Source organism: Macaca mulatta, chromosome 16 (genome assembly GCF_049350105.2).
Source record: "Macaca mulatta isolate MMU2019108-1 chromosome 16, T2T-MMU8v2.0, whole genome shotgun sequence".
Classification (NCBI taxonomy): Eukaryota; Metazoa; Chordata; class Mammalia; order Primates; family Cercopithecidae; genus Macaca; species Macaca mulatta.
In genome coordinates, this window is record NC_133421.1 from 77,468,259 (window position 1) to 77,495,720 (window position 27,462).

At 41.0% G+C, this 27,462-nt stretch overlaps 1 protein-coding gene and 1 non-coding gene across 4 annotated transcripts; both read left to right on the forward strand.

Moving 5' to 3' along the window:
* Window positions 1-443: 443 nt before the first annotated feature.
* NOL11 (nucleolar protein 11) lies at window positions 444-27,244 on the forward strand. 3 transcript variants are annotated; one of them, XM_015120172.3, is made up of 18 exons: window positions 444-596; window positions 2,175-2,288; window positions 2,407-2,463; window positions 4,135-4,283; window positions 5,338-5,395; window positions 6,831-6,975; window positions 9,388-9,576; window positions 16,539-16,615; window positions 18,372-18,495; window positions 19,121-19,209; window positions 19,519-19,593; window positions 19,954-20,138; window positions 20,293-20,418; window positions 20,568-20,798; window positions 21,374-21,452; window positions 21,969-22,061; window positions 26,522-26,629; window positions 26,788-27,244. In XM_015120172.3, the coding sequence occupies exons 1-18, from the start codon at window positions 456-458 to the stop codon at window positions 26,902-26,904; spliced, it is 2,157 nt and encodes a 718-aa protein (XP_014975658.3). In that variant the 5' UTR covers window positions 444-455; the 3' UTR covers window positions 26,905-27,244. The 3 variants fall into 3 exon arrangements, with proteins under 3 accessions (XP_014975658.3, XP_014975659.3, XP_028692531.2); XM_015120173.3 differs by lacking the exon at window positions 19,519-19,593; XM_028836698.2 differs by lacking the exon at window positions 5,338-5,395.
* LOC114673308 (small nucleolar RNA SNORA38) lies at window positions 23,721-23,851 on the forward strand. The gene has a single exon (XR_003724027.2). It is a non-coding gene; the product is annotated as a small nucleolar RNA SNORA38 (small nucleolar RNA).
* Window positions 27,245-27,462: the final 218 nt, after the last annotated feature.

Sequence of the window (27,462 nt, forward strand, 5' to 3'; positions counted from 1 at the left end):
AGATAAATATTTTTTCTTTGGCAGATCGTTCCACAAGGCCGTGGGAGGAATTCCTGGGGAGTTCCCTTAGAATTAAAAAAAAAAAAAAATCTAGTTTATTTATATTCGACAACTCCGCAGATCCATCCCACAGTCTCACAAAACCCCACCTAGAAGGGCACGCAGCCGATTCAGAACCCAGTAAGCAACACTTCCGCGCCTACTCTATCCCTTCCTGGAGTACATCCGGGACTCGGGGAGGCGTGCTCTCTGGAGGCGGAGTCTGGCGCAAGCCGGCCCCGCCCACCTGGCTGAATTCACAGTCACGCTCGCTCCTTCCGCCCGCCAGGGGTCGCAGGCTGCGAGAGCAGGTTCCTGGTTTGGCAAACACTCTCCCGCTCAGGCCCGTTCATTCTCGCGAGAGAAAGCGCGAGGCCTGCCGGGAGGGAGCGCGGCCGTACTTAGGTTTGCTCAAAATGGCAGCGCTGGAGGAAGAATTCACGTTGTCTTCGGTGGTCCTGAGCGCCGGGCCTGAAGGACTCCTAGGCGTGGAGCAGAGCGACAAGACAGACCAGTTTCTAGTGACAGACAGCGGCAGGACAGTCATCCTCTATAAGGTGAAGGCAGTAGGATTGGGAGCGCCCCGACTGCCTTCTCGCCCCTTTCTGAGCGCGGAGCTCGAGCTCGAGTTTCTCACAGCTTCAGAAAGAGATCGTGGAGAAGGCTTAACAGACAGCCGGCTGGGCCTGTCGGGAACGCTGAGTGAGGTCTAGAATCTGGCTTGCTTGCCTTCCTGTAAAGGCATATTTCCGACTTGCAAGGGCAGACCGTCTGAGTGCACGTGGGTTAGACTCGGAAAAGAAAAAGAACCTGTGCTTTTGCTTCGGAACTGGCGGAGATGGTATTGCTAAGATTCCCTCCTGGGGTCTTTATCGTCCTAGCTGCCCGCGGGAGGATGGAACGGAGATTGTTTGGGCGGGATAGGATGACACTGACAAGAGTGGGAATAGTGGTTTAGCCCTGTGTCTACACTTCACACCCCTGTCTTTGTAGGGAGGGACAATTTTAGAGGGTAAGGGACTTTCTTGATAGCTCGGTAAGAATCTTGACTCCAAGTGGCTTGTCTGTTGGCATCTCTGGTTCACGCTGTGAATCCTGGAGTTGAGTCCCAGGAAAATCTGCAAGTCCTGCCCCCATTTCAGCCTAAAGCCTGATAGAGAACACTTTCTAAGCTTGCTTTTGTTGGTCGCATGGAAAGCAGTTACTTTTATCTGGGCTGCTGAACATAGTTTTCTATGTTTTAAAGAAGTTAGCTATCTGCTTTGACGTTTCGAGAACAGGTTGCCAACAGCTCCCTGTACTGTTTTGACTCTGCTGACTCTTGGGTTTTACTTGGGCTGTCAAGTACGTTTGCAGTTTTGCAGTTCCTACATAGGAATACAGCGACTGATTGGAATTGGATAGACATGATCCCAGATGTCTACTTAATTTCCCATGCCCCTGTTTAAAGGCATAACTTCCCATGCCTCTATTCAGAGGCCTAATATAATCAATTTTAAATGTACTATTGTTTTTTAACAAAGGGCTGTTTATTTACTTATTTAGGAACATAGTTATATTTTCATTTTAACTACCCTTTTAAAGTTTTGGCCGGCGCGGTGGCTCACGCCTGTAATCCCAGAACTTTGCGAGGCCGAGGTGGGTGGGTCACCTGAGGTTCAGGAGTTCGAGACCAGCCAGGCCAAAATGGTGAACTACTGTCTCTACTAAAAATACAAAAATTAGCCGGACTCGGTGGCGTGTGCTTGTAATTCCAGAGCTTTGGGAGGCCGAGGTGGATGGAGCGCTGTGGCGCGATCTTGGCTCACTGCAACTTCTGCCTCCTGGGTTCAAGCGATTCTCCTGCCTCAGCCTCCCGAATAACTGGGGTTACAGGCGCGCGCCACCACGCCTGGCTAATTTTTGTATTTTTGGTAGAGACAGGGCTTCACCATGTTGGTCAGGCTGGTCTTGAACTCTTGACCTTGTGATTCGCCCACCTTGACCTCTCAAAGTGCTGGGATTACAGGCGTGAGCCACTGCAACTAGCCAGTAAAATTTTTAAATGCTGTCATTTTAATGGTTACTTTTATTGATTATAAATTTAATTGCTTTTAATATTTGACTTAATATTGTATTTATCTTAATTTCATTAGGTTTCTGATCAGAAACCCTTGGGGAGCTGGTCAGTGAAACAAGGTCAAATTATAACATGTCCAGCTGTGTGCAACTTTCAAACTAGAGAGTATATTGTTGTACACGATAATAAGGTGAGTTTTAAAACTTTTATATAATATATACAACATAAATGTTGATTATTAACTATTTGTTTTTATTATATGTAAATGGAGAATAGAATAGTTTTTAACTAGTATGTTTTGATTTAAGGTTTTAAGAATATGGAATAATGAAGATGTAAACCTGGATAAAGTGTTTAAAGCTACAGTAAGTCTTTGAATTTTCCAACATATTTATTTAGCTTATTGGTGAATTAGAATCATTTATAATAAAGTATGTGTTATTTATTTTAATACTTCTGGGAAAATAAGCATAAGGTCCTAATCAGGTTTTCATTCTAATTACCTTACAGTATATCTTGGTAACATGTCTCCCTGAGTTAAGGATTTATATAATTCATGAATGAGAAATTTACACTTATTTCCATGAGTTTGGATGTTTGGAGTATGTCTTTTGTGAGCGCAAAATGAACTTCCTGTACCTTTTCTTAGAATAGGTAGACCCTGCAAGTTTCATGTATTGTACATTTTTATTTATTTATTTATTTTTATTTTTTTATTTTTTGAGATGGAGTCTCGCTCTGTCGCCCAGGCTGGAGTGCAGTGGCCGGATCTCAGCTCACTGCAAGCTCTGCCTCCCAGGTTTACGCCATTCTCCTGCCTCAGCCTCCCGAGTAGCTGGGACTACAGGCGCCTGCCACCTCGCCCGGCTAGTTTTTTTGTATTTTTTAGTAGAAACGGGGTTTCACCGTGTTAGTCAGGATGGTGTTGATCTCCTGACCTCGTGATCCGCCCGCCTCGGCCTCCCAAAGTGCTGGGATTACAGGCTTGAGCCACCGCGCCCGGCGTATTGTACATTTTTAAGAGTGGCATATAATACAGTAAAAAATCAAATCAAAACATGACTAGCTGTGTATGTTCTACTAATGACCTAGAGTGTGTGCATTTTTTCTTACTTATAAAATGAGTATCTTAAACTAGGTTAATCTTGAAAGTTCTTTCAGTTCTAAATGTCTAAATATAATTGGCACATTTTAGAAGTGGCTCACAGGCCGGGCGCGGTGGCTCAAGCTGTTCCCTGGCTCCAGTCTTTTCATTTACCTTGAAATTCTTAACATAATCCTGAATTTTAAACAGTGGGGGTTTATTTGTTGTTGTTTTCCTCACACACAGTGTTAACTTCTTTTTCTGGAATTGCGGGCTGTAGTTTTAATTGTGGCATCAGTTCTTTTCTAACATCAGAATTGCATGTACCTCTGCATGAATGGCTTATTTGTATCTTCCCCATTTTTAAGAAACCCAGGTTTTAGTCTAACCTCTAGTAGTCACAATGGATAAACCAAAAATGAACTTACAGATTAAAGTTGGGACTAGGTAGAGAGGATAAGAGAAAAAGTCTAAATGTGTTTGTGTTGTAGATTAGATTTTGGAACCATACATAGTTACAAAGCAAAACTAAATCAAAATGAAAACAAAGCAGTCACTTAAAAAGAAGCCTCCGTGGCCGGGCACGGTGGCTCACGCCTGTAATCACAGCACTTTGGGAGGCCGAGAGGGCAGATCATGAGGTCAGGAGATTGAGACCATCCTGGCTAACACGGTGAAACCCCTTCTCTACTAAAAATACAAAAAAATTACCCGGGCGTGGTGGCAGGCGCCTGTAGTCCCAGGTACTTAGGAGGTTGAGGGAGGAGAATGGCGTGAACCCGGGAGGCGGAGCTTGCAGTAAGCCAAGATCGCCCCACTGCACTCCAACCTGGGCGACAGAGCGAGACTCCATCTCAAAAAAAAAAAAAAGCCTTCTCTAAATATCATTATCTTATTATATTAGGTATACACTGTTTTAGAATAAAAATTAAAATTTTGTATGTTCTTCCAGTTGTCAGCTGAAGTATATAGGATACTTTCAGTGCAAGGGACAGAACCCTTGGTGCTCTTCAAGGAGGGTGCTGTTCGTGGTTTAGAGGCCTTGCTTGCAGACCCCCAGCAGAAAATTGAAACTGTTATCTCTGATGAAGAAGTGATTAAGTAAGTACCAGTACTTGTAAGTAAATTTATCAAAATAAAAATGCACTGAACATTTTTTTGCCTTGTTCAAAAGTATTGGTTATAAATATAATGAAAGTAACCTAATTAAAAGTCACTTATAAAACATTGACTAAAAATAAGGTCCCAAAAAGCCTCTGGGCATGATGATTGAAGAAACCATAGAGTCATATGAGGTCTTGACAGAAATGGATACTCAGTTATCTGAGGATGAAATGGGTTATCCCAAAAGACCAAAATCTTTTTGTTTCTGTCATATTGCCCTGACTACCAAGCTCCCATCCTTGTCGCCTGGCTAAAAGTGTATCGTGTTAGTGAAATCATGGTGTGTGTTAAGACCTCTGCATTCCCAGATTCTGAAATAAAACTGGAAAAATGACTCATCAAGGGATAGAAGGACACTTCATGATTTCACGTCTTTCTGATCCTCTTTATTTCATCACATTTCCTGTTCATTGACTTGTTTTCTCCAGGTCTACCTGGTAGAAACTCATTTTCTAAAAGTCAGAGTTCAGACTGGTACTTACAACATGGACAGTAACGAGTTATAGATTAGACTGACCTGATGAATACCTCTAAGGTGTGAGCAACTGTTTTGAGGGAAATCTTTGGAGGATTTGAGCTCTAGTTGCCGCTTTGCCACAAACTGTGCAGCCAATAACTATGCCTCAGCTTCCTCTGTATTGAGATCTTAATGTTTTCCTCAGAACATGAGTCCCAAAAGTAACTCTGAAAAAAATGAGGTAGGGGAGTCAATTTAATTTTGGGAAGCACTGCATCTCCCCTCTTGGAACTTTAAAATTCACATTATCATCTGGGGAGTTCAACAACCTGCATTTAATCCAGAGCCGCATTTGACAAACACGTATTCCTTGTGGTATGTGTTTCAAAACGCCAAATTAAGTGTTCTCTGATGTCTCTCTGGTTCTAAAAAATATTTAATGAAAACATTGATTAAATTTTGATTGAAATGTGTCTCCCAGCTGGTGATTTTTGCGTTATATAATTTTTCTTTTTTCTTTTTTTTTTTTTGTAGATGGACAAAATTTTTCATAGTATTCAGGCATCCTGTTTTAATTTTTATTACTGAAAAAGTAAGTGGTATCTTCAATTCCTGGCCCATTTTGTGAAATTTCTTTTTTAAAAAAAATTTTTTTTTAGAGATAGGGTCTTGCCCTGTCACCCAGGCTTGAGAGCAGTGGTGCCATGATGGTTCACTGCAGCCTCAACCTCCTGGCTCAAGCAATCCTCCCACCTCAGCCTGCCGAGTTGCCGAGTAGCTGGGACCACAGGCATGCACTATCATCCCGGCTTATGTTTTATTTTTTGTAGAGACAGGGTCTCACTGTGTTGCCCAGGCTGGTCTCAAACTCCTTGGGCTCAAGGGATCCTCCTGCCTTGGCCTTTCAAAGTCCTGGGATTACAGGTGTGAGCCATTGAGCCCAGCTGTGAAATTTCAAAACCATTATTTATTTATTTATTTATTTATTTATTTATTGAGACAGAGTTTCACTCCTGTTGCTCTTATTGCCCAGCCTGGAGTGCAATGGCGCGATCTCGGCTCACCACAACCTCCTCCTCCCGGGTTCAAGTGATTCTTCTGCCTCAGCCTCCCTGGTAGCTGGGATTACAGGCATGCACCACCACGCCCGACTAATTTTGTATTTTTTGTAGAAATGGGGTTTCTCCATGTTGGTCAGGCTGGTCTTGAACTCCCGACCGCAGGCGATCCGCCCACCTCAACCTCCCAGAGTGCTAGGATTACAGGCGTGAGCCACTATGCCCGGTGCAAAACCATTATTTTTTGAATTAAAATGGGACTCCTTATTCTCTCAGAATATCTCTAATTTTTTTTTACTTTTTATTTTTTATTTTGTTTTGAGACGGAGTGTTGTTCTGTCACCCAGGCTGGAGTGCAGTGGCACAATCTCAGCTCACTGCAACCTCCACCTCCCGGGTTCAAGTGATTCTCCTGCCTCAGCTTCCCAAGTAGCTGGGACTACAGGTGCCCGCCACCACGCCTGGCTAATTTTTGTATTTTTAGTAGAGACGGGGTTTTACCATATTGGTCAGGCTGGTCTCGAGCTCCTGACCTTGTGATCTACCCACCTCGGCCTCCCAAAGTGCTGGGATTAGAGGCATGAACCACCACGTCCAGCCTGTAACTTTTTTATAACCTTTTAAATTTAAGGCTGGGTGTGGTGACCTCATCTCTATTAAAAAAAAAAAAATACTGGAGCATGACAACGCACACCTGTATTCCCAGATATTCGGGAGGCCAAGGTGGGAGGATTGTGTGAGCCTAGGAGGTGGAGGTTGCAATGAGCCGAGATCACACCACGGTAGTCCAGCCTGGGCCACAGAGCAAGACCCTGTCTCAAAACAAACAAATAAATTTAATTGGATAAGATGTTTTTAAGTACTCATTGATGTAATTAGAATGGGGTGACAACTTCTGGTTTTGACATATGTTAAAATACTTGGTTGAAATGGGAATATTTATAAAATAACCTTTTTTTTTTTTTGCAGCATGGAAATTACTTTGCTTACGTGCAAATGTTTAACTCACGTATCTTAACCAAATATACACTCTTACTTGGACAAGATGAAAACTCTGTTATAGAGAGTTTTACTGCATCTGTAGATCGGAAATTCATCTCTTTGATGTCATTAAGTAAGTTTTCTTTCTTTGAACTTTCAGAGATTATAAATAGAGGAATGTTATCGGATAATGTCTGTTTTTGAATCTTAGACTTTGTGAAGCATTCAGTTACAGCCATTTTTGTGCTTCCTTACAGCATTCATGCCTTCACTTTTTTTTTCTTTTTTTTTTTTGAGATGGAGTCTCACTCTGTCGCCCAGGCTGGAGTGTAGTGGCACAACCTCTGCTCACTGCAGCCTCTGCCTCCCGGACTCAAACAATTCTCCTGCCTCAGCCTCCTGAGTAGCTGGGATTACAGGCGCCCACCACCACATTCAGCTAATTTTTGTATTTTTAGTAGAGACAGGGTTTCACCATGTTGGCCAGGCTGGTCTCAAACTCCTGACCTCAGGTAATCTTCCCGCCTTGGCCTCCCAAAGTGCTGGGATTACAGGCGTGAGCCACCTTGTCCGGCCCATGCATTTGCCTTTTGTACTTTGCATGTCTGGCCATGCATTAAATCAGTGATCCTGTGTTTTGAGGGCCTATTGAAGTACTTTAGGTATAGCATCCTTTTCTAACATTGCTTTGTCAAAATTCACCATAAGCTGGCCAGGCGTGGTGGCTCGTGCCTGTAATCCCAACACTTTGGGAGGCCGAGGTGGGTGGATCACGAGGTCAGGAGATCGAGACCATCCTGGCTAACACAGTGAAACCCCATCTCTACTAAAAATACAAAAAATTAGGTGGGCGTGGTAGAGGGCGCCTGTAGTTCCAGCTACTCGGGAGGCTGGGCAGGAGAATGGCGTGAACCCAGTAGGCGGAGCTTGCATTAATCCAAGATCGCTCCACTGCACTTCCGCCTGGGGGACAGAGCAAGACTCCGTCTCAGCGGGAAAAAAAAAAAATTATCATAAGCAATAAGTAACAATATTAGTACCAATGAAAAAGAAACATCACCTTTTAGCTGATAAGGCCCAGATTCTTTGAGAGTGTAGTTAGTGAACCATAAACTGTCTATGCTTGGCATTGAATGGCCCCTCTGCTCCTTTTTTCCAACCATTAGATTTAGTGTGCCCTTCCTTGAATAGTGACTGAGACAGATGGGCAAAAGGAGACTAACAGCAGCTTTGGCCCATGCCACTTGCTTTTTATTATAGATTGTAATGCCTTAGAGTCTACCTTTATGAAATGGTCTAAAGTATAACCCCAGTCTTAGGCCTCTAGGGCGGGGAAGGAAAAAAAAGTCTTTGTAGTACCCTCTGCCCTCCACCCTTCATGGCTGCTTTTGCAGTTGTTCTGAGAAAGTGAAGGAGAAATAAACAAGAGCAATACATAGGAAACATTTCCATATTATCACAATTAAAAATCTTTGTGAAGTTTTTCAGTGTGCAAATGTTTTCAGTGGCTATTTTTTAAAAGGCTCCTGTCATTTTCATATCTTGGGGGTTATTGGAATGTACTTAATGTTTAGCTTAATGAACTTTGAAGGGAGGAAGTGTGAACCAAAGGGTCATATAAATCTTTATGTAACGGTAGGTAGTCCCAGCTACTTGGGAGGCTGAGGCAGGAGAATGGCGTAAACCCGGGAGGTGGAGCTTGCAGTGAGCTGAGATCAGGCCACTGCACTCCAGCCTGGGCGACAGAGCAAGACTCCGTCTCAAAAACAACAACAACAACAAAAAAAACAATAGGTAGAACCACATGAAACTGCCAAAATTCAGTTGGACCACAAGAAAGAGCAATTTCATAAGATTTTCAGGGTGATTAGATAGGAAGAATTATAATAGACTAAGCACGGTGCCTCACACCTGTAATCCCAGCACTTTGGGAGACTGAGGCAGGAGGATTGCTTGAGCCCAGGAGTTGGAGACCAGCCTGGGCAACATAGCAAGACTCTATCTCTAAAAGAAAATTTTTTTTAATTAGCTGGGTGAGGTGTGTGCACCTGTAGTCCCAGCTATTTGGGAGGCTGACGTGGAAAGATAGACCACTTGAGCCCAGTAGGTTCAAGCTACAGTGAGCATGATCACACCACTGCAATATGGTCTTGGGTCACAGAGTGAGATCCTGTCTCACAAAAACAAACAAAAAAGAAATGTAATGTCTAGACCAGATGCTAATTACTTTCTAATGAGGGATATATCCTTTTAGGGACTAGATGATCTATATTCTTGGCAGTCCCCCTCAATATTTTGTTATTGCAGATATTTACAGTTTTTCTTGACTGTTACATTTCTTACTAAGATTTTTCTTGATAATACTCCTTTCCCCAGTTTAAATTTGTAGTATTCTTTAAGAGAAAGCACTGTGAGGGGATTGTTTATTTTTCTGGTTGGCTCTTTTATCAAATTGGTAAAATATTATAAACAATCTAGTACATTTACCTATACTAGATATAGAAATATCCTTCAATAACCAGCAACAAATGCTTATTTCCAACAGGCTCTGATGGTTGTATATATGAAACCTTGATACCAATACGTCCAACTGACCCAGAAAAAAATCAGACCTTAGTTAGATCACTGCTGCTCAAGGCTGTTGTATCTGGTAACACTCGAAATGGAGTTGCACTCACTGCCCTGAATCAGGATCACATCGCAGTCCTAGGAAGTCCACAAGCAGCTTCTAAGGGTAACTGACATCCAGTTCATTACGAAGGCTTTTGTATGTTTCCTTCACAGTGTACCTTTTACTCTTCTTTTCTTTTTCATTTTGTTATTACCCAGACTAATTCATTTTCTTTATCAGCATACTTAATTTTTTTGTACCTTCCCAATTCTTCTTGAATTGGTTTTTAATTTTTATTTTGCATTGATTAATCTTTCAAAAACACTTCTTGGTATCACCACCATGCTCATAATTATAACGTCATAAATAAATAAAAATGGTGAATATACTAGTCACCATCATACTAGCCTGCAGGCATTTGCAACATTAGTAAGCCTTGCATTTGAGGATTGGATTCTTGGCAACATTTCACAGCATGGAAATCGACTGGACATGTACACCTTGAAATGTGGGAACTAATAGTGTACCTTTGATCTCCGTGACTTCTGAACAGGATTCTCATCACCACCTCGCCTCGTTACCCACCAACTCCACTCCAGACTTCCTAGTCAGTCATGAAGAACACGATTGCTCCTTGCCAGTACAGGATCGCAGACCCCAGCCTTCACTAGAAAACTCAGACTCTATCGTTTAGCATAAGTCCCTTCATAGCCTAGACCCACCTTTTCCAACCTATTCTCCCAAATTCTGAGCAAGAACCCTCAGTTTTATTCAGGCGAGGCTCTCTATTGACCACACACTTGATACGCCCATCCTCACCTGTGTACTTTGTTCTGTTTCTCCTGCTTATTATTAAGATAGGAGCAAGGCTGGGTGCAGTAGCTCACGCCTGTAATCCCAGCACTTTGGGAGGCTGAGACGGGCAGATTGCTTGAGGCCAGGAGTTCGAGACCAGCTTGGCCAACATGGTGAAACTCCATTTCTCCACTGAAAATACAAAAAATTAGCTGGGCTTGTTGACGCACAAACTCGGGAGATGGAGGTTGCGGTGAGCCGAGATTGCACTATGCACTCAACCTGGTCAACAGAGTGAGACTCTGTCTCAAAAAAAAAAAAAAAAAAAAAAAAGGCAGGAGCTCCTGGTTATAGTGTAATTATACCATGTGCCTGGCACTTTACTAAGATTATCTCATTATTGTATCATTTACTCCTCTAACAACCATATGGGTGGAAATAAAGTTGTTACCATTCCCCTTTACAAAACAGGAAACTGAGGTATGAGGTAACTAAGTAGTGGAACTAGGATTCAGCCCGAACAGGTGAACTCTGTTAAGCCATGTACCCTGCTGCTCTTAAGTCCTGACTCTTCACCACTTCACTAAGCTGTGCTTCTCCTCTCTCTCCTCCCATCTTCCTCTCTTATTCCTGCTCTACCTCCCTGCCAAAAAACCCCACTAACTACTATAGAGTTTTCTGCGTCCCTTTCTGTGGTTTTATTGGTCCATATATGAGGAAATACTACTACTTAAGGGTTTTTCCCCTCTTCCTATGTATGCTAGCACACAATACATAACAGTTGTGTACCTTGTTTATTCACCTGGCCAAGATCTCTCAGAGATCTTTCCATATCATATTATTTTTTAATCTTCCTTGCTTTTTGAATAGCTGCATAATATTTCACTGAAGGGCGGCCCCACAGTGTGCTTCATCACTCTCCTATTGCCAGACATGAACATCTATTCTGCTTTTTTAAATTAAGATGAAATTCATATAACATAAAATTAATCGTTTTGTTTTTTAAAATTTTTAATGCCCTTTCATTTCTTTTTTCATTTTTTACTTTCATTTATCTTTAATTTTTGGTAGGCCCTTATAGACGAAAAATTAACTAAAGTGAACAAGTCACTGGTATTTGTTGTGCATCTACTTCTGTCTAGGTCTTTTTTTTTTTTTTTTTTTTTTTAGAGTTTTAGTCTTGTTGCCCAGGCTGGAGTGCAATGGCAGGATCTTGGCTCACTGCAACCTCTGTGTCCCAGGTTCAAGCGATTCTCCTGCCTCAGGCTCCCAAGTAACTGGGATTACAGGCATGTGCCACCACACTTTGCTAATTTTTTTCTTTCTTTTTTTTGGAGACGGAGTTTCACTCTGTTGCCCAGGCTGGAGGGCAGTGGCGCAATTTCCACTCACTGCAAGCTCCGCTGCCTCCCGGGTTCATGCCATTCTCCTGCCTCAGCCTCCCTAGAAGCTGGGACTACAGGCGCCCACCACCACACCCGGCTAATTTTTTTGTATTTTTAGTAGAGACAGGGTTTCACCATGTTGGCCAGGCTGGTCTCGAACTCCTGACCTCAAGCGATCCACCTACGTCGGCCTCCCAGAGTGCTAAGATTACAGGCGTGAGCCATTGCACCTGGCCAACTTCTGTCTAGTTTTAAAACATTTTCATCATGTCAAAGGAACCTCTGGACCCATTAAGCAGTTGCTCCTCATTCTCCTCTGTCCACTACCCCTGGCAACCACCAATCTGCATTCTTCTGTGGATTTACCTTTTTGGGATATTTTGTGTAAATGAAATCATACAATACTTTTTGTGTCTGGCTTCTTTGACTTAGACTTAGCCTAATTTTTGTTTTTGTATTTAGTTTTTAGTAGCACTGAGGTCTTGCTATGAGCTCCTCCTGCCTCAGCCTCTGAAAGTGTTGGGATTACAGGCAAGAGCCACCACATCTGGCTGGCCAAATGTTTTTGAGGTTCATCCACATTGTTGCATGTATCAGTGTTTCATTCCTTTTCGTGGCAGAGTAATATTCCATTGTATATATATATAACACAGTTTGTTATCTGTTCATTCATGAATATTTCAGCTGTTTCCACCGTTTGGTTATTGTGAATAACGCTGTGAACATTGGTGTGCATGTATTTGTGTACCGGTTTGTTGTTGTTGTTGTTGTTGTTTAAGACAGAGTCTCGCTCTGTTGCCCAGGCTAGAGTACAGTAGTGTGATCTGGGCTCACTGCAAGCTCCACTTCCCGGGTTCACGCCATTCTCCTGTCTCAGCCTCCTGAGTAGCTGGGACTACAGGCGCCAGCCACCACACCTGGCTAATTTTTTGTGTTTTTAGTAGAGACGGAGTTTCACCGTGGTAGCCAGGATGGTCTCGATCTCCTGACCTCGTGATCCGCCCGCCTCGGCCTCCCAAAGTGCTGGGATTACAGGCATGAGCCACCGGCCCCACTGTGTACCAGTTTTTAATTCTTTGGGATATATACCTAGCAGGGGAATTACTAGGTCATATGTTAATTCCATGTTTAGCTTTTCATTTTTTAATGTTTATGGGTACATAATAGGTGTATGTATTTAAGGGACACATGAGATATTTTGATACAGACATGCATTGCATAATAATCACATTAGGGTAAATGGGGTACCCATTACTTCAAGCATTTGTCATTGCTTTGCTTTGCAAGCATTTTAGTTATTCTCTTCGTTATTGATTGTGTTTAACTTTTTGAAGAAGTGCCAAATTCCACAGTGGCTAAACCATTTTACATTCCCACCAGCATTGTACAGTGGTTCCAGTTTCCCTGTGTTCTTGCTCACATGTGGCTGTTTTTCCATAATTTGGATTCTGGCCATTCTAGTGGGTGTGAGATAGTACTTCATTTCTGTTTTGATTTGCATTTCCCTAATGACTAAGGGTGTTGAACATTTTTTCATATGCTCATTGTCTATTTATGTGTCTTCTTTGGAGAATTGTCTATATGAGTCCTTTGCCTATTTTTAAATTAGGTTGTCGTTTTGTTGTTGAATTCTAAGCGTTCTTTATATATTCTAGATACTATACCCTTATCAGACATATGATTTCCAAATATTTTCTGCCATTCCATAGGTTGTCTTCACTTTGTTGATAATGTCCCTTCGTGCACAAAAGTTTTAATTTTCATGAAGTCCAATTTTTATTTTTCTTTGGTTGCTTGTGCTTTTGGTTCTACATTCAAGAATCCATAGCCAAATCCAAGGTCATAAAGACGGATCCCCACGTTTTCTTCAAAGAATGTTTGGTTTTAGCTCTTATATTTAGGTTGTTGATTCATTTTGAGTTATTTTTGTGTATAGTGTAAAATAAGGGACTAACTTTGTTCCTTTGCATGTGGCTCTCCAGTTGTCCCAGCACCACAGTGGTCCTGGCACCTTTGTTGAAAAATCATTTGGCCCTAGATGACTCTCAGTCTGTTACACTGGGCCAGTACCGCACTGTTTTGATTACTGTTAACTTTATAAGCAGTTTGGAAATCAGGAAGTATGAGCTCTCCAGCCTTGTTCTTCTTTTTCAAGTTTGTTTTTGCTGTTTAGGCCAACAGAATAATTGCAATTATTCCATGTGATTTTGAAGATTGGCTTTTCCATTTCTGCAAAAAAGACTGTTGGAATTTTGATTGAGATTGAACTGAGCCTGTAGGTTGCTTTGTGCAGTATTGCCATCTTAATATTAAGTCTTCCAATTGCTGAACACAGGATGTCTCTATTTGTGTATGTCTTCTTTAATTCCATTCAGCAATGTTTTATAACTTTTAGTGTACAATGCTTTCACTTTCTTGGTTAAATTTGTTCCTAGGGGCCGGGCGCAGTAGTCACACCTGTAATCCCAGCACTTTGGGAGGCCAAGGTGGGCAGATCACCCGAGGTCAGGAGTTCCAGACCAGCCTGACCAACATGGAGAAACACCTTCTTTATTGAAAGAAACTACAGAATTAGCCGGGTGTGGCGGCACACGCCTATAATCCTAGCTACTTGGTGGGGGCAGGGGCTGAGGCAGGAGAATCACTTGAACCCAAGAGGTGGAGGTTGCGGTGAGCCAAGATCGCGCCACTGCACTCCAGCCTGGGCAATAAGAGCAAGACTCCGTCTGAAAAAAAAAAATTATTCCTAGGTATTTTATTCTTTTGGATGCTAATATACATGGTATTATTTTTCTCTTTTTTATTTTTATTTTTAGAGATGGAGTCTTACTCTGTCACAGGGCTGGAGTGCAGTAGCGTGATCTTGGTTCACTGCAACCTCTGCCTCCCAGGTTCAAGCATTTCTCCTGCCTCAGCCTCCCGAGCAGCTGGGACTACAGGTGCATGCTGCCACGCCCGGCTAATTTTTTATATGTTAGTAAAGACGAGGTTTCGCTGTGTTGCCCAGGCTGGTCGCCAACTCCTGAGCTCAGGCAATACGCCTGTCTCAGCCTCCCAAAGTGCTAGGATTACCGGCATGAGCCACCATGCACAGCCGGAATTTTTTTTCTTGATTTGCTTTTTGTTTTTAGTATATAGGAGCATCTGATTTTTGTATGTTGATCTTGTACCCTGCAACCTTGCTGAATTTGTTTATTAATGCTAATCTTTTCCTGTGGATTCTTCTCTATACAGGATCATGTCATCTGTGAATAGAGTTAGTTTTACCTCCATTTAAATTTGGATTTTTAGCTGGGCGTGGTGGCTCATACCTGTAATCTCAGCACTTTGGGAGGCTGAGATGGGTGGATCACCTGAGGTCAGGAGTTCGAGACCAACCTGGCCATCATGGTGACATCCCCGTCTCTACTAAAAATACAAAAATTAACCGGGTGTGGTGGCATGCACCTGTAGTCCCAGCTACTGGAAGGCTGAGGCAGGAGAATCACTTGAACCCAGGAGGTAGGTTGCAGTGAACAGAGATCGTGCCACTGCACTCCAGCTTGGGCGACAGAGTAAGACTGTCTCAAAACAAACAAAAATTGGATTTTTGTTTTTCTTCTTCTTGCCTAATTATTCTGGCTAGAACTTGAATAGCAGTGGTAAAAATAAGCCTCCTTCCCTTGTTCCTTATTTTAGGGGGATAGTTTTCAGTTTTTAACCACTCAGTGTAATGATAGTTGTGTAGAATAGCAGTGGTGAAGAGGGCAGAGCAGGCACCCTTGTCTTTTGGCTTATCTTAGGGGGAAAGCATTTAGTCTTTCACTGTTGACTGAAGGTAATTGTGGGTTTTTCATAGATGCCCTTTATCATGTTAAGAAAGCTCCTTCTTCTTTCCTAGCTTTCTGAGGTTTTTTTTTTTGTTTTTTGTTTTGTTGTTGTTGTTGTTGTTTTTATGAAAGAGATTCTACAATGCCTTGTGTCAGCTGAGGTGATCATATGGTTATTCCCTTTGTTCTGTTGATGTACATGCTACACTGATTGGTTTTCTTCTGTTAACTACCCTTTCATCCCTGGAATCAATCCCTCTTGGTCATGGATTCCGCTTGGATTTGGTCTGTTGGTATTTTGATGAGGATTTTCTTTTTGCATCTATACTCATGGGGTTATTGCTCTGTAGTTTTTTTGTGTAGTGTCTTTGTCTGGCTTTGGTATCAGAGCATCCAAAAGCCTGAGTGAGTTTAGAAAGTATTTCCTGCTCTTTTATATTTTGAAAGAGTTTGGGAAGATTAGTGTTAATTTTTAAATTTGTAGAATTTACCAGTGAAGCCATCTGGTCTTGGGCTTTTCTTTGTTGGTTGTTTTTCATTGTTATTCCTGATTCATAAAGCCCTCCCTTCCTCAGGGCTCACCTTTCCAGGCTGCTTCTTTGTTTTTTTTTTTGTTTTTTTTTGTTTTTTTTTGAGATGGAGTCTCGCTGTGTCGCCCAGGATGCAGTGCAGTGGCACGATCTCCACTCACTGCAAGCTCTGCCTTCCAGGTTCATGCCATTCTCCTGCCTCAGCCTCCCAAGTAGCTGGGACTACAGATGCACACCACCACACCCGGCTAATTTTGTATTTTTAGTAGAGACGGAGTTTCACCGTGTTAGCCAGGATAGTCTCGATCTCCTGACCTCGTGATCCGCCTGCTTCAGGCTCCCAAAATGATGGGATTACAGGCGTGAACCACTGCGCCCGGCCTTTCCAGGCTGCTTCTTACCAGGAGCTCTCATTTCTTCCAGCTCCTGTGGCAATCACTGTCTTCATAATACATTTCTATACTAAATAAAGCAAAATGTATATATTTAACTATAACTCCCCCCTTCCCCAAAATATCATATATTTATATTTGGGACTCTTTCTGAATTTATGTCTTATTTTATAGAATGCCTCTCTGTATGGAACATAAAATTTCAAACACTACAGACTTCAAAAGAGTTACCACAAGGGACCAGTGGTCAAGTAAGTTTTTTCACTTAAGTACTTTCTCTGATTTAGTTATTTTGTTGTGTTTTGCTTTGTTTTGTTTTGAGATGGGACCTCACTGTGTTGCCCAGGCTGGTCTTTTACCCTTGGGCTCAAGTGATCCTCCTGCTTCAGAAATGTAGTTATTTTTGTGCCTAGTAAATATGCTGTAAGGGAAGAGATCTCTTCGGACCTAAATATTTTGGCAGCTTTTCACACCAGGTGTGGTGGTGTGTATCTGTAGTCCCTGCTACTAAGGAGATTGAGGCAGGAATATCTTTCGAGCCCAGGAGTTCAAGGCTGCAGTGCTGTATGATTGTGCCTGTGAAGAGCTGCTACAGTCCAGCCTGGACAACACAATGTGATCCCATCTCTGTAAATAAATAAGTAAATAGCTTGGCAGTTATTGATCAAATTAAGAATTATTTTTTACCTGAGGGATTATGTTTAGTTTGGTTATTGTTGAAATCACTTCCAAAATTCTAAATTATTGCCAGAACACTTGGCTATTTAACAGCTTTTGTTTTTAGCTGCTCTTTGGTTTTGTCTTTTTACTTATGTATTTTGAACTATACCCTCAAGCTGTTACTTTTCCTAATAAACTGGTCTTTTAGATTATGTGTTAAATGTTACCATGAAATTACATAAAAATACTTAAAAGAATTAAAATGGAAGCTGGGAAGACTGTGCACTTCCTGAGGCAGGGTTCCTGGTAAGTTTTTTTCTCCAGTGTATTTTCAGTGCTTACCAAGGTGCACAGTAAGTTTTAGTTACTTAGTGAATGAATATTCATATACAAATAAAATGTAAATCAAGGCAATAGGATGTTTTGGTAGTTTTAATCTGAGGATAAAGAGACAAGGTTTCTCAGCATACAATTTAATTATAATTTATATGTAAACAAGTAATTTTAACAAAATTATTCACAATTTTTTATTGTGAATAAACTCACACTTTTTTGTTACAACTTATTTTATTTTATCATTTTATTATTTATTATTACAAATATTTCCTTGTTCCGTCAGACTTTTTTTCACATACCTGTCTTATTTTTACAATCATAAGATATAAGGTGTTAAATTCTGGTTTGTAAATTTAGTGCATTAGAAGTTTGCCCATGCTATAGTAGCCTTGGTAGTTATTATGTTAATAGATGTATAATAGTGACCACATTAATTTTAAACAATTGAGGTTTTTAAAATGTGTATGTTGATTAGATTCTTCTGAGTTGAAAGTATTTAAATTATGCTTCATTCAGACTTGAGCAAAAATAAGAGCCTATTTAATAAGTTCTACATAGAAAATTATTCTGGGGCTGGGCGCGGTGGCTCAAGCCTGTAATCCCAGCACTTTGGGAGGCCAAGACGGGCGGATCACGAGGTCAGGAGATCGAGACCAACCTGGCTAACACGGTGAAACCCTGTCTCTACTAAAAAATACAACAAATTAGCCGGGCGTGGTGGCGGGCGCCTGTAGTCCCAGTCACTTAAGAGGCTGAGGCAGGAGAATGGCGTAAACCCGGGAGGCAGAGATTGCAGTGAGCTGAGATCCGGCCATTGCACTCCAGCCCGGGCGACAGAGCAAGACTCCGTCTCAAAAAAAAAAAAAAAAAAGAAAGAAAATTATTCTGGGAAGTTGCTTACTTTGCCTTGTTTTTAATACTGAGAGCTTATACAGTAAGTGATAAGGCTTTATTGAGTCAGACCTTAGAAGAGAAAAAACTTTGCTTATGTTTTTGATAACTTTTTTGTAGCTCTGGTATTATGGAGAAAATTTATTTATGCTACATGGAAAATCTCTGACTGTGATTCCATACAAGTGTGAAGTGTCATCATTAGCAGGTGCTCTTGGAAAACTCAAACATGGTCAAGATCCAGGTAGAAACTTATGCTTGTTTTATTAATACAAACCATTTTATTAACCTCTAGTTTCATATAGATTACCACAGCCTTCTATTTGTAAAGCTTGTTTTTAATTTTGAAATTTACCACTGTTTATTGAAACTTGTGAACAGGCTGGGCACGGTGTCTCATCCCTGTAATCCCAGCACTTAAGGAGGCAGAGGTGGGAGGATAGCTTGAGCCCAGGACTTCAAGACCAGCCTGGGCAACATAGACCCCGTTCTCCACAGAAAAAGGAAAAACAAAAAGTTTGAAACTTGTGAACAGTCCAAATTGCAGGTTCTACTGCAAGCTGAAGAGCTATACTGTTTTGAATGCCAGTGTTCTTCTGACTTTTGGGGCAATGGGAAAACTCCTAAACAAAATCAGTAATACCTCCGTCCTCCCTTGTTTACTGATGGCCTCATCTGTTAGCTTCATGTTGTTGGACATACAGCCTTTTTACTGTGTTATGGTTTACTTATCTGAGGTTATCAGTAGAATTACACGGACTTTTAAAGCCTCTCTTAAATTGTAGGAGTGTTTTTTTTTTAATTGTTTAGTTGGGCAAAAATCAGTAAGTCGAAACATTCCAGAAATTGTGCATTTTGCATTTTCTTAGGAACTCATGTCATGCCCCGTTTTGTAAACTGGGAAACACCTCAAGGATGTGGACTTGGATTCCAAAACTCAGAGCAGTCAAGAAGAATTGTAAGTTTCGTAGTTGAAATTGAAATGTTAGTGCAAATGTTGAAAAACAGAAAAAGACTGAATTATTTTAATGAATCATATCCTTACAACTCTTATAGCTTTGACTTTAATGACAGGACAGTTTGAGGCTTGAACCCAGTAACCTCACATTCTTTATCCAGAAATGCCCCAAGTTGTCTGTTAGTTATATTTACTTTTAAAAGTTTTTGATGAGAGCAAAAGTGTGCTTTGGGGTGTTTCATAGCCCTCTAAATGTATATTGGATCTCTTACATTGTTTTGTGATCCTAATCGGTTTACTTAATTCCAGTTAAGGAGACGAAAAATTGAAGTGAGTTTACAGCCAGAGGTTCCACCATCCAAACAACTTTTGTCAACCATAATGGTAAATAAATAATATGAAAAACAACTCAAGTGTTTCAAAGAAATCACATCTAATCTCTATTCTGTCTTATTGTTATGATCATCTTGATAGCGATAGCTATAGCTAACATCTGTGTAGTATCTTAAGGGTGTCAGAGTTGATCCAATATTTTGGCTTCTTTGATGCTCGCTATCACCTCATGAGATTGATATGGTGTTAGTCTTCTCTCTTTCTCATTTAACTTTGCAGTGTCAGCTTCAGCTTTGCAGGAATGCATGAAAACTGTTAGTCATTTGAGAAAATGTTGTGCTAGGAAACTTTCAAGTTCGGAGTGACATTCGTTAATGTGCCAAACTGAATTCTTGAATTCTGCCCTTTCAGGAAGATTCAGAAAAACACATTGAAGTAGAAGTACGGAAATTTTTGGCTCTGAAGCAGACACCTGACTTTCATACTGTCATTGGGGACACAGTAACAGGACTTCTGGAAAGGTGTAAAGCAGAACCGTCATTTTATCCCCGGAACTGTCTGGTGCAGCTTATCCAAACGCATGTGCTTTCTTACAGGTAGCTGTTTGTGTGTACCACACTGTACGTGCATAACTCTTCTGACCTTGTTTTTTATAGTTCTAATCTTCTGGAACTCTGAAAAGGCTTATAAATGATCTGCAGTTGAGATTTTTCTTAATATGTAATAGTGATTCAGATTTTTTTGTCTTAGTTTGTGCCCCGACTTGATGGAGATTGCCTTAATAAAGAAAGATGTACAGTTGTTACAACTCTGTCTACAACAGTTCCCTGACATTCCTGAATCAGTCACCTGTGCTTGCTTAAAAATTTTCTTGAGGTAAGTTAGACTCCAGTGGTCCTTTTTCTTCATTACATTTATAATCTGTTACATTGTTTGATTTCCAAAATTTTGATGCTTAGGAAATGAAATTTTTCCCAAAAGTTTGGTGATAAGGATTAACCTCTTGCTTTCAATTAACATTGTAGCATTGGTGATGACAGTCTTCAAGAAACAGATGTCAGTATGGAGTCAGTTTTTGACTATAGTAATTCTGTGCATGATGAGAAAATGGAAGAGCAAACTGAAATTCTCCAAAATGGCTTCAGTCCTGAAGAAGATAAATGCAGTAACTGTGATCAAGAGTTAAATAAAAAGCCTCAGGACGAAACAAAGGAGAGCACTTCATGCCCTGTGGTACCAAAAAGAGCAGCTCTACTGTATCCTTTGACATAGAGCATCCGTCTGTTTCTCTTTATAGGGTATAGTTATATGCCAAGCAATAACTAAGGAGTAACTCAGTAATGTAAGGTTTTTCTTTCCTTTTCCAATTGTGTTTTGTTTCTGTTTGAAAATAGATTATGTTCAATGCTACATTAAGTAAGGTTTACTTAAACCTGTTTAATTTAACTAGGCTGGGCATGGTGGCTCATGCCTGTAGTCCCAGCACTTTGGGAGGCCAAAGTGGGAGAATTGTCTGAGCCCAGGAGTCCGAGACCAGACTGGGCAACATGGCTAGACCCCCATCTCTACATCAGTTTTAAAAAAAAGAAGCAGCAGCAGCTATACTAACACAGAAGCTCTATCAATTCTGAAGATCAGTATTCTGAATAAATACCAATTAAAGTATTCCACATGATCTCCGATGATTAGGAGAGTGTTTGGCCATAGAGGTCTTTTAGAGACGTAAAACTTTTGTATAAATTTAGAAAACTAACATTGAGGAAGGAAGTTACTCATAAGTTCAATAGAATAGCTTCTATTTATTGAAGTAAGATTTTCCTTTAGTCCTAAGTAATGCAATTCTTCATTCAGCATATAGCGAAACATTTCTTCTGCCTCATTTGAAAGACATCCCAGCACAGCATATCACAGTAAGTGTTCATACAAGTTGTATAGAATTTTACTTCTGGTTTAAACTTTGCTATTTAACTCTAACCAGCTGTTAGGGCATTCTAAAGGTTATCAGATTCTTTCATGTGAATAAGAGGTTGCCCAGCTCTCATGGCAAAAAATTGTGCTGAGAAAACTCGAGCGATTCTAGGGTGATAGACCATGGCATATTCCTTGTGCCAAACTTGAAGGCCAAGTTAAGCTTCCTAAGTTATACATGAATAAACACTAAAAAGAATTGCTGAGAGAAGGGTTCTGTCTTCTCTACCTATTATTTACAAACAATGAGCTCATCACCACCACTACCCCCAAACCAGATGAGCTCCTCATTAATGGGAGGAACTGCATTTTATTTATTTTTGTGTCTCCAGATGTCTGGTGTATTTGTTTGATGTATAGTTAAATTGAACATTTTTTTCAGTCTTCGTGATGGGTTTATATAATAAGATAAATTTTTTCTATCAAAGTGATAAATTGTCCATTGTTTTTCCACCCAGCTGTTTCTCAAGTATTTGTATTTCCTGTATCTGAAGTGTAGCGAAAATGCTACTATGACTCTTCCTGGAATAAACCCACCTACCTTGAACCAGGTGAGATTATGTTTTTACTTTGATTTGGTGCTGGGAAAAATTCGTAAAAAAAAAGTTGTATTCAAGGTCAGCACCTGCATTCATTCTTCTTGTTTCCTAGGCCATAAGAATCTCTTCCCTCATAAAACCAAACCACTGCAGTTAGAAATGGGGAGTCTCTCATTTAATAGATTTCTAGATCCATAATTCTACACCACAGAATTTTAATTTATCTTAAATTCCTGATTCTTCATTATGACCCTTTTCCAAGAATTTCCTTAGCCTTGATGGGAGACAACAGGAAGGAGCTGATAATATAAGTTGCCCTCTTAATAATCTCTTAAGACTAAGAGAATAGGCAGGGCCTGGTGACTCACACCTGTAATCCCAGCACTTTGGGAGGCCGAGGCAGGAGGATTACTTGAGGTCAGGAGTTTGAGACCAGCTGGGCCAACATGGTGAAACGCCATCTCTACTTAAAACACAGAATCAGCCAGGCATGGTGATGCATGCCTGTAATCCCAGATACTTGGGAGGCTGAGGCAGGAGAACTGCTTGAACCCAGGAGGTAGAGGTTGTAGTGAGCCGAGATCGTGCCACTGCACTCCAGTCTGGGCAACAAGAGCAAAACTCCATCTCAAAAAAAAAAAAAAGGAATAAGAGAATAAAGGTTAGTGAAAAAATATTCCCAGAGAATCCCATGGTGGTCCCTCTTTAAAAATAATACTGGCCGGGTGCGCTGGCTCACGCCTGTAATCCCAGCACTTTGGGAGGATGAGGCAGGCGGATCACAAGGTCAAGAGATCAAGACCATCCTGGCTAACACGGTGAAACCCCGTCTTTACTTAAAATACAAAAATTAGCCGGGCAAGGTGGCGGGTGCCTGTAGTCCCAGCTACTCGGGAGGCTGAGGCAGGAGAATGGCATGAACCTGGGAGGCAGAGTTTGCAGTGAGCTGAGATCACGCCACTGCACTCCAGCCTGGGTGACAGAGCGAGACTCTGTCTCAAAAAATAATAATAATAATAATACTTATAGGCCAGGCGCAGTGGCTCACGCTTGTAATCCCAGCACTTTGGGAGGCCGAGGCGGGCGGATCACGAGGTCAAGAGATTGACACCATCTTGGCCAACATGGTGAAACCCCGTCTCTGCTAAAAATACAAAAATTAGCTGGACGTGGTGGCAAGCACTGGTAGTCCCAGCTATTCGGGAAGCTGAGGCAGGAGAATCGTTTGAAGTAGGGAGACAGAGGTTGCAGTGAGCCAAGATTGTGGTACTATACTCCAACCCTGGGGACAGAGTGAGACTCTGTCTCAGAAAAAAAAAAAAAAAATACTTATGCTGGGCACGGTGGCTCATGCCTGTAATCCCAACACTTTGAGAAGCCAAGGTGGGCAGATCACCTGAGGTCGGGAGTTAGTGACTAGCCTGACCAACATGGAGACACCCCGTCTCTACTAAAAATACAAAATTAGCCGGGTGTGGTGGTAAATGCCTGTAATCCCAGCTACTTGGGAGGCTGAGGCAGGAGAATCAGTTGAACCTAGGAGGCAGAGCTTGCGGTGAGCCCAGATGGCACCACTGCACTCCAACCTGGGCAACAAGAGTGAAACTCTATCTCAAAAAAAAAAATAGTTATTTAAAAAACAGTAAGAAACATTTAAAAATAATGTATTTACCCTCCTACAAAGGCATGTCTATAGTTCCTTGTCTTTGGACATGTAAGAATTGGAGGCAAAGAAATGTGGACTTGGAGAAATCTGGGGCCAGCTTGCTCCCCGCAGGCTCAAGATCAACCTTCCCACATAGAAGCAATAAATTGTTTTGGTTTGGTAATATGTTATTCTAACAAAGGATTTTTAAACACTTAAATTGGCTCTTCTTCATTTAAAAAATAACTTTTTTTTTTTTTTCCTTTTCAAGAAGGCAAGATCTCACTCAGTCAACCACACTGGAGTGCAGTGGGAATCATAGTTTGGTGCAGATCCTGCCCTGAAGCAGTCCTCCCCGCTTAGCCTCCCAAGTAGTTGGGACTGCAGGTGCATGCCACCACACCACATGAAAATACAATTTTTTTTCCTTTTTTGAGATGGAGTCTCGCTCTGTCTCAGGCTAGAATGCAGTGGCACAGTCTCAGCTCACTGCAACCTCTGCCTCCCGGGTTCAAGCGATTCTCCTGCCTCAGCCTCCCAAGTAGCTGGGATTACAGGCATGCACCACCACGCTCGGCTAATTTTTGTGTTTCTAGTAGAGATGGGGTTTTACCATATTGACCAGGGTCATCTCAAACTCCTGACCTCAGGTGATCTGCCCATCTCAGCCTCCCAAAGTGCTAGGATTACAAGTGCAAGCCACCACAACCGGCCAAAATACAGTTTTTTTATTTTAAATTTTCTTGTAGAGACAGGGACTTCTATGTTGCCCAGGCTGGTCTCAAACTGCTGGGCTTAACTCCTGCCTTGGCCTCCCAAAGCATATGGATTACAGGGATGAGACACTTACTTGGCCTAAAAATAAGTTAAATTTTTAAGTAGTTTTTTGCTTTTTTTGTTTCTGTTTTTGTTTTTGGTTTTTTTGAGACAGAGCCTTGCTCTGTCACCCAGACTGGAGTGCAGTGGTGTGATCTTGGCTTACTGCAATCTCTGCCTCCCAAGTTCAAGCGATTCCCCTGCCTCAGCCTCCTGAGTAGCTGGGATTATAGGTCCCCACCACCACGCCCAGCTAGTTTTTGTGCTTTTAGTAGAGACAGGATTTCACCATGTTGGCCAGGCTGGTCTCAATCTCCCGACCTCAAGATGATCCACCCGCCTCAGCCTCGCAAAGTGCTGGGATTACAGGTGTGAGCCACTGCACCCAGCCCACTCAGCACTGTATCAGACATTTCTTGGACCAATAGACATACATCTGCCTCATTCCTTTTAACCAATGCATACTATTTCATTTTACAAATATAAATTAATGTATCTATCATTCCTCTATTGATGGACATTTAAATTGTTTACCATTTTTTGCTGTCGTAAATCTTCAGTGGGCATCTTTATACAGATATTCTTGTATATTTATGAGAATGCCTGTTGAATAAATTCCCACAAGAGAAATTACTGGATGAAATGGTACATGCATTTTTAGTTTTCAAAATGCCAGACTTTCTGAAGAGTTGTGACAGCTACCACCAGCAAGGTCTGAAGCATTCTTTTTCACATTCTTACTGACACCCAGTTTTGTCAAACTTACTCTTTGCCAATCAGATGGGTAACAGGTGTTACTTCATTTTAATTTGCATTTCTTTGATAATGAGAGAAGGGAACCATTTCTTGTCCATTTATATTTGTTTTTGTGAATCTGCCTAGTCGGGTTCTTTGTCCATATATTTATTGCATTTCCTGTCTTTTGGTTTATAAAAAGTTCCTTTTATATTAAGGAAATTAGCCTTTTTCTATCAAATGCATTGTAAGTTATTTGTCTTTTTATTCTCTAGTATAATTTTTGACAGACACTTTCATGCTATTAAAATTAATTAAACTTTTCCTGTATGACTTCTTTATGGCTTATGTTATGTTTAAGGCCCTTCCCACTCTAAGATTATGAAAATAGTCACCAGTTTTCCCTACTACATGGTTTTATTTCTTGTGTTTAACTCTTTGATACATATAGAATTTAATCTGGAATAAGGAGTTCCATAGGGATCAGCTCCCCCTCCCAAATGGATAACCAGTTTCCTGGGTGCTTTGATAGTTGCACGTTAACTACACCATTGGAAGATGTAGGACTACATAAGAAACTTTTATAAATGCTTAGTAATAATTCTAGTTTATGGTAGCTCATCTATAATACACAACACCTTGTCCTTGGGGAAAAATGTATCTTGCAGAATAGAAGATGAGTGGTTATTTTGTTTTGTAACTGAAAATTATCGAAACTAAAAACTAAAATTTTTAAAAATAAAAAGGCAACTACTGGCCAGGCGCGGTGTCTCAAGCCTGTAATCTTAGCACTTTGGGAGTCTGAGGTTGGAGGATTGCTTGAGGCCAGGAGTTCAAGACCAGCTTGGCAATAAGGCAAAACCCCATCTCTACAAAAATTGTTAAAAATTAGCCAGGTATTGTGGTGCGTCTGTAATCCCAACAGCTCTGGATGATTGCAGCTACTCTGGGAGGCTGAGGCAGGACTCCAGCCCAGGTGTTTGGGGGCTCCAGTGAGCTATGAGTTGTGCCACTGCATTCCTACTCCAGCCTGGGTGACATAGCAAGATTCCCGTCTCTAAAATATTTTCTTAATTAAAATAGATGTTTTAAAAGCCAGAAACGAGCCTTTTTATATTTCGTAGAAATTCCTCCATCTCTAAATTAAAATGTTCAGATTTTATTTATAAAGACTTATTTTTCTCATAACTGTTTGATATATTTATGGACTTGGTAAAGTGAATTAACCTGAAGTTAAATTTAAAATCTTAACTTTCCTTTTCCTATTCATTTTCAGATTATGGATTGGATATGTCTACTTCTGGATGCAAATTTTACTGTTGTAGTAATGATGCCAGAAGCAAAGAGGCTACTGATAAATCTTTACAAGCTTGTAAAATCTCAGGTTTGTGATTATTTGATATACACTGATTATATTTGTACCTAAGTATCACCTGAATTACAATTTATTCTTAAAATTTGTCCTTACTTACTAATAGTCATGGAAGATTTGTTTCTATGTAGACATTATGGTAAAAGTTACTCTGAAACTTTTTTCTTTAGATATCTGTTTATTCCGAGCTCAACAAGATTGAAGTAAGTTTTCGGGAGCTACAGAAATTAAATCAAGAAAAGAATAATAGAGGATTATATTCAATTGAAGTGCTGGAGCTCTTCTGATATTACCAACTCTCCTTCATAGACATTTTATAAAGCTCTTTTATGTGAACTCTTGCTTCATCCAGGCAAGAACGGTGTTTTGTTTGCGACCATCTCGGTGTCAGGAGAAACGTGTCAGTGAGTACCTGGACCATCACTTACTGATGCTCCGGGGTAGGACTACAGGTTTCACACGAACCTATTCTAGGTTGTGGACATTGGTGCGGAGAGGTTCTGCAGTTTTTTAAAAATATGTAGCTGGGTTGATTTTAAGTAAAATTATTTGTGTATTGATAAAAGTCTAATTTCTTATGTGTTTTGAATTGTTTTTCTTTTAATAAAAAACAACCATTGAAGCAGTGATTCTAGCAAGAATGTAATTTTATCAGATTCAGAAACTGCCCCTGCTCATTTGTTCCACAGCTCATCTTTCACACATTTGCAATGTGTCTTCTGCAGGGACCTCTTCTGCCACAAGCAGGCAGAGAGGGGTCCTCACACAGGCACATGCTTGCCTCCCGCCATCTCCCCTGTCCTTTAGAACAAATGAAAACTTCAGGTGTGAGTCTACAGCCCAGC

What these genes read in the sequence shown, in the direction of transcription:
- NOL11 (XM_015120172.3), top strand. Translation starts at nt 456, where the DNA reads ATGGCAGCGCTGGAGGAAGAATTCACGTTGTCTTCGGTGGTCCTGAGC. An exon ending in TCTGATGAAGAAGTGATTAA is followed by an intron (nt 4,284 to 5,337) that starts GTAAGTACCAGT and finishes TTTTTTTTGTAG; the next exon opens with ATGGACAAAATTTTTCATAG. An exon ending in ACCCACCTACCTTGAACCAG is followed by an intron (nt 22,062 to 26,521) that starts GTGAGATTATGT and finishes ATTCATTTTCAG; the next exon opens with ATTATGGATTGGATATGTCT.